Source organism: Salvelinus alpinus, chromosome 26, assembly GCF_045679555.1.
Source record: "Salvelinus alpinus chromosome 26, SLU_Salpinus.1, whole genome shotgun sequence".
Classification (NCBI taxonomy): domain Eukaryota; kingdom Metazoa; phylum Chordata; class Actinopteri; order Salmoniformes; family Salmonidae; genus Salvelinus; species Salvelinus alpinus.
This window is the reverse complement of record NC_092111.1, coordinates 24,433,230-24,445,939: the sequence shown is the minus strand read 5'-3', so window position 1 is coordinate 24,445,939 and position 12,710 is coordinate 24,433,230. Positions and strand designations below refer to the sequence as shown.

General features: G+C 44.3%; 2 protein-coding genes across 4 annotated transcripts; one reads left to right on the top strand and one right to left on the bottom strand.

The window, feature by feature from the left end:
* Window positions 1–476: 476 nt before the first annotated feature.
* On the top strand, window positions 477–4,692 carry fabp3 (fatty acid binding protein 3, muscle and heart). Its single transcript, XM_071368379.1, has 4 exons — window positions 477–783; window positions 3,132–3,304; window positions 4,197–4,298; window positions 4,440–4,692. The coding sequence occupies exons 1-4, from the start codon at window positions 711–713 to the stop codon at window positions 4,491–4,493; spliced, it is 402 nt and encodes a 133-aa protein (XP_071224480.1). The 5' UTR covers window positions 477–710; the 3' UTR covers window positions 4,494–4,692.
* Window positions 4,693–5,600: 908 nt separating this feature from the next.
* Window positions 5,601–12,691, bottom strand: zcchc17 (zinc finger, CCHC domain containing 17). Of its 3 annotated transcripts, XM_071368378.1 has the most exons (8): window positions 12,617–12,674; window positions 11,932–11,996; window positions 11,533–11,705; window positions 10,774–10,874; window positions 10,582–10,673; window positions 10,397–10,497; window positions 8,681–8,871; window positions 5,601–7,845 (listed from the first exon to the last, which is right to left on the bottom strand). In XM_071368378.1, the coding sequence occupies exons 3-8, from the start codon at window positions 11,669–11,671 to the stop codon at window positions 7,684–7,686; spliced, it is 786 nt and encodes a 261-aa protein (XP_071224479.1). In that variant the 5' UTR covers window positions 11,672–11,705; window positions 11,932–11,996; window positions 12,617–12,674; the 3' UTR covers window positions 5,601–7,683. The 3 variants fall into 3 exon arrangements, with proteins under 3 accessions (XP_071224479.1, XP_071224478.1, XP_071224477.1); XM_071368377.1 differs by lacking the exon at window positions 11,932–11,996 and having other exon boundaries at window positions 12,617–12,691; XM_071368376.1 differs by lacking the exon at window positions 12,617–12,674 and having other exon boundaries at window positions 11,932–12,177.
* Between the last annotated feature and the right edge of the window lie 19 nt (window positions 12,692–12,710).

Genomic DNA, 12,710 nt, shown 5'->3' with positions numbered 1-12,710 from the left:
GTATATCAACTGTAATCCACTGTATATCAACTGTAATCCACTGTATATCCTTACAGAGTCATTAACATTACAGAGTTAGGGAGGTAAGTCCTGACTCCTGGTCAGTGTGTCACTCTGTTGCTGGTAACCACACACACACACACCCGTGTGCACGCACACATACACATACACACTCTTTCTCTATCTTTGTCTCTTTATCTGTTGAGTGAATAATTAGAGTGAGGTCGTTGACCAGAGGGTGGTCAGACGGGGGAGAGAGAAAGAGGTAGAAAACAGGAGAGAAATAGAAAGAGAGAAAATGTCCATGTTGTTCCCCCTGACCTTCACACCAAATCAATCATCGCCCCCTCCCTCTCTCGCTTCCTCCCTCTTTCCCCCCCTCGTTCTCTCTCTTTCTGACTGGAGCAACATGTTCTTCTACCCTCCCCTCCCCCACTCCTCTCCTCTTTTTTTGACTGTCTTTTATTCTTCCTGCTGGACTCCTTAATATCCCCCTGCCCCTCATGTCTGTCTATCTGTCTTTGTCTCCTCTCACCTCCTCTCCCTCCCCCCTCCCTCCTCTCCCCGCTCAGAGTGATGACATCACGAACAGCCGGTATAAAACCGACCAGTAGGATTGCAGCATAGCAGTCTCTCTGTCCCTCTCTCTCACTCACTCACTCATTCTGTTTCTGCTCTCTCTCTCATTCCTCCACACCACTGCTAACAACATGGCTGAGGCATTCGCAGGCACATGGAACCTGAAGGACAGCAAGAACTTTGACGAATACATGAAGGCTCTGGGTGAGCAGCGTGTGCGTTTGTAGTGTAACGGTAATGCTAAAGGATAGGGTCCCTGTGCCTCCCTGTGGGTGCATGTGTGCACTTGTGAGAAGGGTGTGAGTGTTCATGAATACTTAAAGGTGTGTGCTTGTGTGCACCCACATGTGTGTTTTTGTACTGATGTGTGTTTGTGAACATGAGTGTGTGGCACACATGAGCTCACAAATACACATATACGCCCAAAAATACACACACATGCAGGTGTGTGTATTTGTGTGCGCCCTCATATATGTGTGTGACAGTGGAGGCTGCTGAGGGGAGGACGGCTCATAATAATTGCCGGAATGGTGTGGAATCAAACACATGGTTTCCACATGGTTTCCACATTCCATTACAGCCATTATGATGAACAGTCCTCCCCTTAGCAGCCTCCACTGGTGTGTGGGCGCTCGCATGTGTGTGTGTGTGTAAGTAGCAGAGCATGCGTGTTTAAACGGATAATGCAGCCGTTAATGCTAAGCATGGGAAAACAGGGTGTGTGTTGGACACACACAAATAGAGAACGAAGAGAGGGAAAGGGACAGAAGGAGAGAGGGATATCAGGAGGGAGAGAGTGAGGGATATCAGGAGGGAGAGAGTGAGGGATATCAGGAGGGAGAGAGTGAGGGATATCAGGAGGGATATCAGGAGGGAGAGAGTGAGGGATATCAGGAGGGAGAGAGTGAGGGATATCAGGAGGGAGAGAGTGAGGGATATCAGGAGGGAGAGAGTGAGGGATATCAGGAGGGAGAGAGTGAGGGATATCAGGAGGGAGAGAGTGAGGGATATCAGGAGGGAGAGAGTGAGGGATATCAGGAGGGAGAGAGTGAGGGATATCAGGAGGGAGAGAGTGAGGGATATCAGGAGGGAGAGAGTGAGGGAGGTTGGATGAAAGATAGAGAAGTAGGAACAGAGCCAGAGAGGGAGATAAAGAAAGACGGTGGTTCACCACATGGAGATAGTGGTAATTATTATTTGTATTTTTTTATACTTTAAAAAAAACAACTTTATTTAACTAGGCAAGTCAGTTCTTATTTATAATGACGGCCTACACCAGCCAAACCCGGACGACGCTGTGCAAATTGTGCGCCGCCCTATGGGACTCCCAATCACGGCCGGTTGTGATACACCCCCCACCAACCTAGTGGTAGGGGGGGTGAGGGGGAGACTCAATTTAATTCAAAGGGCTTTATTGACATTGGAAACATGTTTACATTGCCAAAGCAACTGAAATAGATAATAAACTAAAGTTAAATAAACTAAAAATGAAACAGTAAATATTACATTCAAAAAGTTCCAAAGGAATAGAGATATTTCAAATGTCATATTATGTATATATACAGTGTTGTAACGCTGTGCAAATAGTGAAATAAAAAATGGAAAATAAGTAAACATAAATAGGTTGTATTTACAACGGTGTTTGTTCTTCACTGGTTGCCCTTTTCTTGTGGTAACAGGTCACACATCTTGCTGCCGTCTCTCTCGCTCTCTCCCTCGCTCTCTCCGTTTGAAGGGGGGCGGGGGGGAATGCCCCTACTATGAGAAACTCATAGTCTGAGCTGTGTACACACACACATAGGGGGTGAAATTCTCTGAACGAGTGGTCCTTTTTTGAGGCTAGGTTGTGAGGAGGGGTTGAATATTAACATAGTGTGTGTGTGTGACCCGTTCGTTGACCCCTGGGGTTATTAGCTTCGACCCCTCTGCTCGTCACCATAGTACTTGACCCCCAACCAACTCTCCGGATCACTAAGGCAGGTGCCACAAACTAGCTGTTTGTTGTATGGATTGTGTGACTGTGTCACTGTTTGCCTTGGGAGATCAACTCAGCTGCTACAGAAACATTACTTCAGTTCAGGGGAGAAGGAAAGTACTCTAGAACAGATCACACACAGCTGGGTCTGATGACTTTTGCTGAATGTTTAAAGAACACAGGAAATAGAGATAAGAGTGGGAATTAGATTCCGTTAGATCAGTCCAATCAGCAGTCAGTTTCCACAAACAGAACAGATCAATAAGTGATGCAGTGCACTGTCTGGTGTAAAGACTTCCCTTCGTATGTACCTTTTTATTTTGGACCTATAGTCACAAGGAGTTTTTATGGGCTTGAAAACAGTCAGTCACACATCATTAACCCAAAAGAGTTTTCGTGCATGGGTGCGTGCATTGCCTTTTTCTTCAGAAAGGAATGTCTACAGTAAGGGTGGGGCTGTATTGGCAGCAGCAGTAGTAGTCTTTCTAATCAAGATGTGATATGAGATAGTAGGCTATAATGTTCTTATCTAGATGGAATCTGAAGTGTTAACTTGTGATGTGTTTTTGATTGACAGGTGTGGGCTTTGCAACACGCCAGGTTGGCGGTATGACCAAGCCCACCACCATCATCGAGGTAGCTGGAGACACAGTCACTCTGAAGACACAGAGCACTTTCAAGAACACCGAGATCTCCTTCAAACTAGGAGAGGAGTTCGACGAGACCACCGCCGACGACAGGAAAGTCAAGGTAAGAGGTCAGGGTTAAGAGTGCTGATATAGGATCAGTTTAGCCTTTTAGATCATAATTAGTAAGACTATATGGACAGGATGGATCTGATCCTAGATCAGGATGCTGAGACACTTTGTGAGTACGGGTCCAGGGAGTCAGGAGTGCTTAGATACTGATTTAAGTCCTAGATGTCTAGCTGATGATTAGTCATACTTTATGGTGGGTGTTGTAACTGTGTGTTTTTAATGATAACACTTTACAGTCATTTTTATGGCTAACACGTTAGACTACAGCTATAATGCATTATGATGCCGTTATAATACATTGTAAGAGTTGTCATGAGTGTGTATCCTTATAATGGGGTGGGAGGTCAGGGACTAGAGGTTAAGTATGCTGGATTACAGGTAATGGTTGTATCCGCCATGACATGCAGGGTTCAGTAGAAGAGCAAATGATTTCAAACAGACAAACAGAGCCAGAGGCCTTGAAATGTTGGGTGGGTTGAGGGGTCAAAGGTCAAGGATGATGCGTTGTAGCTTTGTGACCGGAGACAGCTGCTACATGAATCTCAGAGAGAGAGAGAGGCTACTAAGCATGATCTGAGTGAAAAAGAGAACAGACACACACACAATGTCTTATTGTTGAGGAATAGTTACTTTTGTTTGTGTGTGTGTGTCTAGTAACCTCAAGTCAACTCTCGATAGGTGGCCACACATGTCACATAGTGCAGGCTAACTTTGTTTAAAGTGCAGTCATATCCATTCTTTATCTGCAATTACACACATGTTCACCACAGTCTCAAACTCACTTAATTAGCAGTAGATTGTATCTTCTTATCGCCTCTCTCCAGTTTCCCCCAGTCAATAGTATGTGACGTGTGTGTTCATAACATACCTCTCGCTCTCTCTAGTCCCTAATAACGGTAGACGGAGGTAAGATGGTTCACGTGCAAAAGTGGGACGGCAAGGAGACCACTCTGGTCCGTGAAGTCAGTGGCAACGCCCTCGAACTGGTCAGTACGGAGTGTGTTTTTGTGTACATTTATGGAGCGTCTGCATATACATACACACACTGTACAGTATATATGTATGTATATAAAAAAAATCTATGTGTATATTGTATATCTAACTATCCTCTCCTCTCTTCTCCACAGACTCTGACTCTGGGTGACGTCGTCTCCACACGCTCCTACGTCAAGGCCGAGTGACAACATCCCCCCAAAAAACGCACTACCCTTTGCCACACCTGCCCCCCAAAACAACCCTACCCCTGACCCCCACCGCAATGACCTCTAACCCGTCTGACCGAACCCCTGACTCCTCCTGTTGTCCCGTCCTTCTCTTTGTAGTGTTTCTCTTCTGTATGAAACACTGAATAAATTCCACTTATGTTTTTTTTCTCTAAAACCGTCCCGAGTGCTTCTCTGTCAATCACACTCACCATGACAACAGTCACAACCAATGTTGTATATAAACCATTGTGTATAGATAAATCATTGGTTATAACACTGGGTACTGCATCTACACACTTTCATGAAACCACAGGAATTTTTCCACTGGCCTGGAGGAAAGTCAACTCATCTACCAATGTTGTGTGGCAACCATTTTGTGCCAAATGGCTCATCACGTGTTACAGTAGTAGGATCCATCTGGGTGAGACATGGCAGCCATTTTGTGCCAAGCTGAGATCAGAGGCTGCTGTGTGGAAACAGCAGATGGCTCCTCAGACAGATCAAGGCAGTTTGTGTGTTGCCACAACACCAAGTAAAAGCCTTTCCACTTTGACCCATTTCTAAATAGTTATGGCCGTGTGTGTAGCTCAGGGAGGGGGAGTTGACTTCTGGTACAATTATAGCAGTTCCAAACCAGCGACAAGTTTCCATCTTAACTAGGTTTACACAGAGCATCACGAGGAGAATAATTATAGACCAACCTCAGTGTGTGCCACCATCGGCTCCTCCTAGGTGAACAGAAATTGTGATTGGTGCCTGGCTGCGTAGGTGTGTGTGTCCTGGGCTATGTGTTCTAATTTGGGCGCATTCCTGGCTTGTGTAGATTGGTATCATGTGTTGCAGACAGGGTGCCAACCAGGGACAGAGGACCTGCAGTACAGGACACCTCACACTGACCCCTACGCACACATGCTACGACCACAACATGGAACAAACAGACTGGTGGTTGAGCAAATGAACCCTACAACATAATGATCAACTAACAAAACCATTCAAATGAACTCAAAATCAACATCACCATAAATTACCAAGCCAGACTGGAGCAAAGCTCTGCTTCATGAACGCTTTGTGACCATACAATACTTGACTGTTCAAATCTTTAATAAAGACCCTCATAGTTTGCATACAGGAATATGGACCATGTTACACAAACTCCTGTGCACACAAACACACATCTTCAAGAACTGGATGACATGGTTGCAGAGTACACGTGTTCACACACAATAAGGGGCGTGTACCAACAGGATATCGCAAGCATGAGTTTCCTGTATGTTTGACCGGGACTCCCTAAAAACACAGCACTTCCATACAATTATGACCGTGACTTTTCGTAGAAGGTTAGGAGAGCATTTTTGCTAACCCTAACCTTATTCTCCTAACCTGCTACGAAAAAGTAACTTCCGGTCATAGCTGTATCGAAGTGGCGTGTTTTTAGGGAATCTCCTGTAACACATATACTTCCTCTTTACCACTTCCTGTGTGTGTTGCTTTGATGTGTGTACACTATATATACAAAAGTATGTGGACACCCCTTCAAATTAGTGGAATCGGCTACTTCAGCCACACCTCTTGCTGACAGATGTATAAAATCGAGCACACAGCCATGCAATCTCCATAGACAAAGATTGGCAGTAAAATGGCCTTACTGAAGAGCTCAGTGGATTTCAACGTGGCACCATCATAGGATGCCACCTTTCCAACAAGTCAGTTCGTCAAATTTCTGCCCTGCTAGAGCTGCCCCGATCAATTGTAAGTGCTGTTATTGTGAAGTGAGAATGTCTAGGAGCAACAACGGCTCAGCCGCGAAGTGGTAGGCCACACTAGCTCACAGAACAGGATCACGGAGTGCGGAAACGTGAAGCGCATAAAAATCATCTGTCCTCGGTTGCAGCACTCACTACCGAGTTCCAAACTTCCTTTGGAACCAACGTCAGCACAAGAACTGTTTGTCAGGAGCTTAATGAAATGGGTTTCCATGGCCGAGCAGCCGCACACAGGCCAAAGATCACCATGCGCAATGCCAAGCGTCGGCTAGAGTGGTGGAAAGCTCACCGCCATTGGACTCCGGAGCAGTGGAAATGTGTTCTCTGGAGTGATGAATCACACTTCACCATCTGGCAGTCCGACAGACAAATCTGGGGTTGGCAGATGCCAGGAGAACGCTACCTGCCCTAATGCATAGTACCCACTGTAAAGTTTGGTGGAGGAGTATTAATGATCTGGGACAGTTTATGGTTCGGGCTAGGCCCCTTAGTTCCAGTGAAGGGAAATCTTAACGCTACAGCATACAATGACAATCTAGACAATTCTGTGCTTCCAACTTTGTGGCAACAGTTTGGGGAAGGCCCTTTCCTGTTTTAGCATGGTTTGTCGAGATAGTTGTGGAAGAACTTTACTAGACTGCACAGAGTCCTGACCTCAACCCCATCGAACACCTTTGGGATGAATTGGAACGCCGACTGTGAGCCAGGCCTAATCACCCAACATCAGTGCCTGACCTCACTAATGCTCTTGTGGCTGAATGGAAGTAAGTCCTCGCAGCAATGTTCCAACATCTAGTAGAAAGCCTTCACAGAAGAGTGGAGGCTGTTATAGCAGCAAGGAGGGGACTAACTCTATATTAATGCCCATGATTTTGGAATGAGATGTTCGACGAGCAGGTGTCCACATACTTTTGGTCATGTAGTGTATGTCATGCGTCTAACCTGACCAGTGAGGACAGGTGGACTGGTTCCAGATACACACATTACTAACACAGCACAGGCCTGCACAGATTACAACGTCTTGATATGGTTCCTGAGATGTTAACTCCAGGTGTTGTGGGATCTGAGACACCTATACTGTCGTCCTGAAAACAACACTAACCTCTTCAGTGTTAAAGGTAGATCTGAGGGAACTGGATAGGTGCAATATATACTTCACTTTCCGATGGGCTCAGGGAAGCTGCCATATTGCTAACACCTATCAGGTTTCTATGGATCTGCATGTGTCAGACGGTAGGGGCAAGGGGCTATGAGGGGCTTCTGACTGTTGCGTCAACTTGTGTGTGTGTCCATCCAAGTCTACGCTGTGTATGTGCGTGTTCACATTTTAACTGTGTGTATGTGTGTCTACAGTGTAATTTGTGTGTGTTTAGTGCAATGTGTGTCAGTCCATCAGATCAGTCTCAGATGTGTTTGTGGGACTTGTGCTTCTTGTGTTTCTTCTTCTTTCTGTCCTCTCTGTCGTCATGGCGCCCTCTCTTGGCCTGACTGGGTCCACTGCTGCTGCTGTCACTTTCGGACTCCTTCCTCTCTCTCTTCCTCTTCTTCTTCTTTCCCTTCTTCTCCTGAGGAAAGGGGGGGAGAGAGAAGCAATGAAAGACAAAGAAGAATCAAACTGCTAGAGTTTTATATCCATATCACTACATGAATCATCTATTTAAAATGTTGGTTATTCTGCAATGCGTCACTGATGCAACTTCTCTCAGGACAGAGAGACATGGTCACCAGGGGGTGTTAACCCAAGTGTTACATTTTACAGGAGCGATAAATACCTCGCACGAGAGAGATAGACAGACCGCCGTAGGCAGACCTGGCTCTCAACAGAGAGCACACTGCCTACAAAATGAGGTGGAAACTGAGCTGCACTTCCTAACCTCCTGCCAAATTTATGACCATATTAGAGACAAATATTTCCCTCAGATTACACAGACCCATAAATAATTCCAAAACAAATCCAATTTTGATAAACTCCCATATCTATTGGGTGAAATACCAGTGTGCCATCACAGCAGCAAGATTTGTGACCTGTTGCCACAAGAAAAGGGCAACCAGTGAAGAACAAACACCATTGTCAATACAACCCATATTTATGTTTATTTTCCCTTTTGTACTTTAACTATTTGCACATCATTATAACACTGTATATAGCCATAATGACATTTGAAATGTCTATTTAAAAAAAACTTGAGTAATGTTTACTGTTCATATTTGTTTGTTTATTATCTATTTCACGTGCTTTGGCAATGTAAACAAGTTTCTCATACCAATAAAGCCCTTTGAATTGAGAGAGGGAGAAAGAGCCACTGTAGACTATTGATAAATACCCCTGGCGCCAATCAATCCTTACCATGGAGACAGGAATATAAAACCTTGAGGTCTATGTCACTCTGTGGTCCTTACCTTTTTCTCTTTTTTCTCCTTTTTCTTCTTCTTGTGTGAGTCCTGTGGAGGTTGGGTTTTGCGGACTGCTAGTGGGATGAGGTTGGGGTTGATAGGCTCTTTCTGTAGCTGCTGCGGCTCATCATCGCCCTCCTCAGGTATCAGATCATACTGCAGCCCTGGGGCCGAGAAACAGTCCTTAGCGAAGTGACCTGAGAGAAAGAGAGAAACAATCCTTAGCAAAGAGATCAGAGAGAGAGAGAGAAACAATCCTTAGCAAAGAGACCAGAGAGAGAGAAACAACCCTTAGCAAAGAGACCTGAGAGAGAGAGAGAGAGAAACAATCCTTAGCAAAGAGACCAGAGAGAGAGAGAGAGAAACAATCCTTAGCAAAGAGACCAGAGAGAGAGAAACAACCCTTAGCAAAGAGACCTGAGAGAGAGAGAGAGAGAAACAATCCTTAGCAAAGAGACCTGAGAGAAAGAGAAACAATCCTTAGCAAAGAGACCAGAGAGAGAGAGAGAGAAACAATCCTTAGCAAAGAGACCAGAGAGAGAGAGAGAGAAACAATCCTTAGCAAAGAGACCAGAGAGAGAGAGAGAGAAACAATCCTTAGCAAAGAGACCTGAGAGAGAGAAAGAGAAACAATCCTTAGCAAAGAGACCTGAGAGAAAGAGAGAAACAATCCTTAGCAAAGAGACCTGAGAGAGAGAAAGAGAAACAATCCTTAGCAAAGAGACCAGAGAGAGAGAGAGAGAGAAACAATCCTTAGCAAAGAGACCTGAGAGAAAGAGAGAAACAATCCTTAGCAAAGAGACCAGAGAGAAAGAGAGAGAAAGAGAAAGAAAGAGAAAGAGAGAGAGAGATCATACGCTACATTAGGATGGAGGTAAGCAACAGGGGCCAGTGTGTAGAGGCTTTTGTTCCAGTCCAGTTCCAAACACACATAATTCAAGGATTGATTGAAGGTCTTCAGGATTAGTTGAATCCGTTTGTCTAGAGAATGTGTTCATTAGGGATATGAACGGTTATTTGAATATCCGAACGGACATTACTATTTGAATACTTGTGAGTATTCATTTTTGTGATAACATTTTATTAAAGGCCTATAATTAAAATACCCATGTGACATTGTTACATACAAGGACATACGAGGACATTTCAAATTATTAATTTAATAAAACAAACTTTTCAATGTTTTTATGACGTGCACGGTACGCCCATAAAAAGACTGGTAGCCTTCACGTGTGTAGCTTGTCGTTTATGTTAGCCAATCAAAGCGGCTCAATGTGTTGCAAGTGGAGTGAGAGTTCACTAACGCAATGCAAGATGGAATTCAATTATGGAATTAAAGTCTGTGAAATGAGAAGGAGTAGGCTACAATGAGAAACCAACAGGTAGGCTGTTTTATCTGAATGGGGTTGAGGAAAAAGCGCAGCATGTGGCCTCAATTAGCTTAGCTAGCTTCTCTAGGCTACTCCAGTCAAGACCAGCACTTAAATGGGATGATAAATAACATGATAAATAATATTGTGGCTGCTACAAGTTAGCTAGACATGGCTGTAGCTGACTTGCCTTGATGTCTCGCCCTCTTCCTCAGTCTGTTCGCTCACAGCTGCAGCTATAGTGCACGCAGGTTTTGAATATCCAAGAAATTCATGATACTATTGGAATAGTGAAAATATATTTTTTTAAACCATCCCTAGTGTTCATGTTGCAGTAATGTTGTGGCTGTACCTTTGCAGCCACACTTCTTGCAGGTGGTGTTGAGTACAGCCTCCAACGTGATCCTCCGTCCTGTACCATCTTTGAACTGTCTACGCCTCCGCTCATCCTGCCTAGACACACACACACACACACTTGAAAACAGCAGCAATAGCCAATCATCGTATCAGTGCACTCAGACAGACACAAATACATACTCTGCTATGACATTGTTGGGGTCCAGGTCTTTCCCTGTTCCTTGATTGACAGCTTTCATTGAGAAGGAGAGCTTCACCTTGTCATCACGCATCTGAGAAAGATGGAGGGAGGGAGAGGTAAGGCCATGTTCGGAACCATTTGCTCATTAGTGAGAGATGGAGTTTATTTACGTGTATGTGTCTGCGTGTTACCTCTCTCCCGATGACCTTGATCCACACCTGCTCTCCCACGTCGACGACTTCTGCAACATTCTCAACCCTACAGGCTGACAACTCACTGATATGGACCAACCCTGAGAGCGAGAAGAGAGAAAGTGGGAGAGATAGAGGGAAGAGGTAGAAAAAGTGAGGAGAATGAGTAGTGCCTCAGAAGAAACCGTAATACTCAAAACAGACAAAGATATTATAAAACAGAAAGAGATCATGAAGTCAAAGATATTGTAAAGTGAAAGATGCCCAAAGGTGTCCGCATGCTTCCCAGCCGAAACAATTCGGAAGAGTTTGTGCATATATCATAGTGACATTTTGTGACGTTTCTGTTCATCTTGGACTTCGGTAAGGGTTTTTTCTCAAGGCCAGCCCGAATTTCGCGAGCCAAAGTCTATGCCACTTTGTCAGTGATTGGTCAACAGTAGGAACTCTTCAATAAAGTCTTTGTTGTCATTCAATGAGAGACAATAGGCTTTCATGCACATTTTTTTGGGGAAAAATAGTTACATTAATTAGATGTAAAATTGCAAAACTAAGATCTCAGTGACAGATTATTTGAGTTATATTAGATTAATTCTGACTATTTTGAGGAAGTATGCTGGCTACAGCGTCTCAAAATGAACAAACAGTACTATTGCCGCTTTTTTCTCATTTTCCAAGCAAAGGTCTTTTAAGGGAGTATGCGAGCACACCCGTTCAAGGCGCCAGCCGAACTGAAGCATGTTGATGCCTTAAGCCTACCCTGCTTCCTGTAGCCAGGAATCTTGATGAAGGCTCCGTAGGTCTGTACAGAAGCCACCTCTCCCTTCACAATACTGTACATGGCTGGCAAGCCATCTAGTCCTGCAGGCTCCTGCTGGTCATGGTCAAAGTCTGCCATGATGATGATGGCGACTCACAGTATAACTCTCTCCCTGCAGACACACAGGACGACAACTGGGTTAGGTAAGGAGATGATCATCATGTAAAGACTGGGTGCAACACCTCAATCTAAACATTCTGTAATGTTTCACCCCACTGAATACGCCTGGTTATGTATTTTTGGCACTCTGCTTTGAAACTGTGTACCCTTCCTCCTTCTTAATGCCTTGTTAGGAGTAATCACTGATCTAACTAGCTAGCACAGAATTTTCTACCAACCTTAACTTGGCGATACTTTCTCAATTCCGGACTTGGAAGACACCCAGTCTTTTAAACATCCATGTCTAGTTGCAGGGGGTTCGTTTGAATTTAGAAAATGCTCTGTTATTAAATGTAATCATTATTTTTGCTCCATGATAAAATCCAACAATGTCTACGCCGCCATCTTGTCTATTTCAAATATTCTCTCATTGATCGAGACCGACGAGTGTCATCATGACGTGCAGCACTTTGGGGTGGACACCCACTTGTCTCAATCAATGAGACAAGATTTGAAAAAGAAAAAGATGGCGAGGTAGACATTGTTTATCAGCCAGCTGGAACAGTGTCTGACTAGGCAATATGTTAAATAGCTATACATACAGTATAGAATACATGGCTGGCTATGGGGTCAAGCAGCCAGAGTAACTTTGCCAACAAGCAGTATGTTGCTGAGGGTGGCAAACTGATTCAAAATGGAGCCGTTTTACCTTTTCCTGTTTTTAAGCACTAGATTGGTGGGCTAGCTGGCTAGCTAGGCTAGCGAGCTTATATAGCCTATGGCTAGTAGCCTTGGCGTTGTTAGCTTTCCCTACTTTAGGGGCAAATATACGTATATACACTTCTTATAGGGAGATATGTAGCAATCAAATCTTAATCCGCACCTACACACGTTTATATAAACATTATTATATATTATAGCTACCTTGTGGGCCGAGTGTTTATTTTTGTAGTCTGTTTCAAGATGTTTTCTTCCGGTTCACGGGCCATGGTCACCAACAATGATAACCAATCAACGT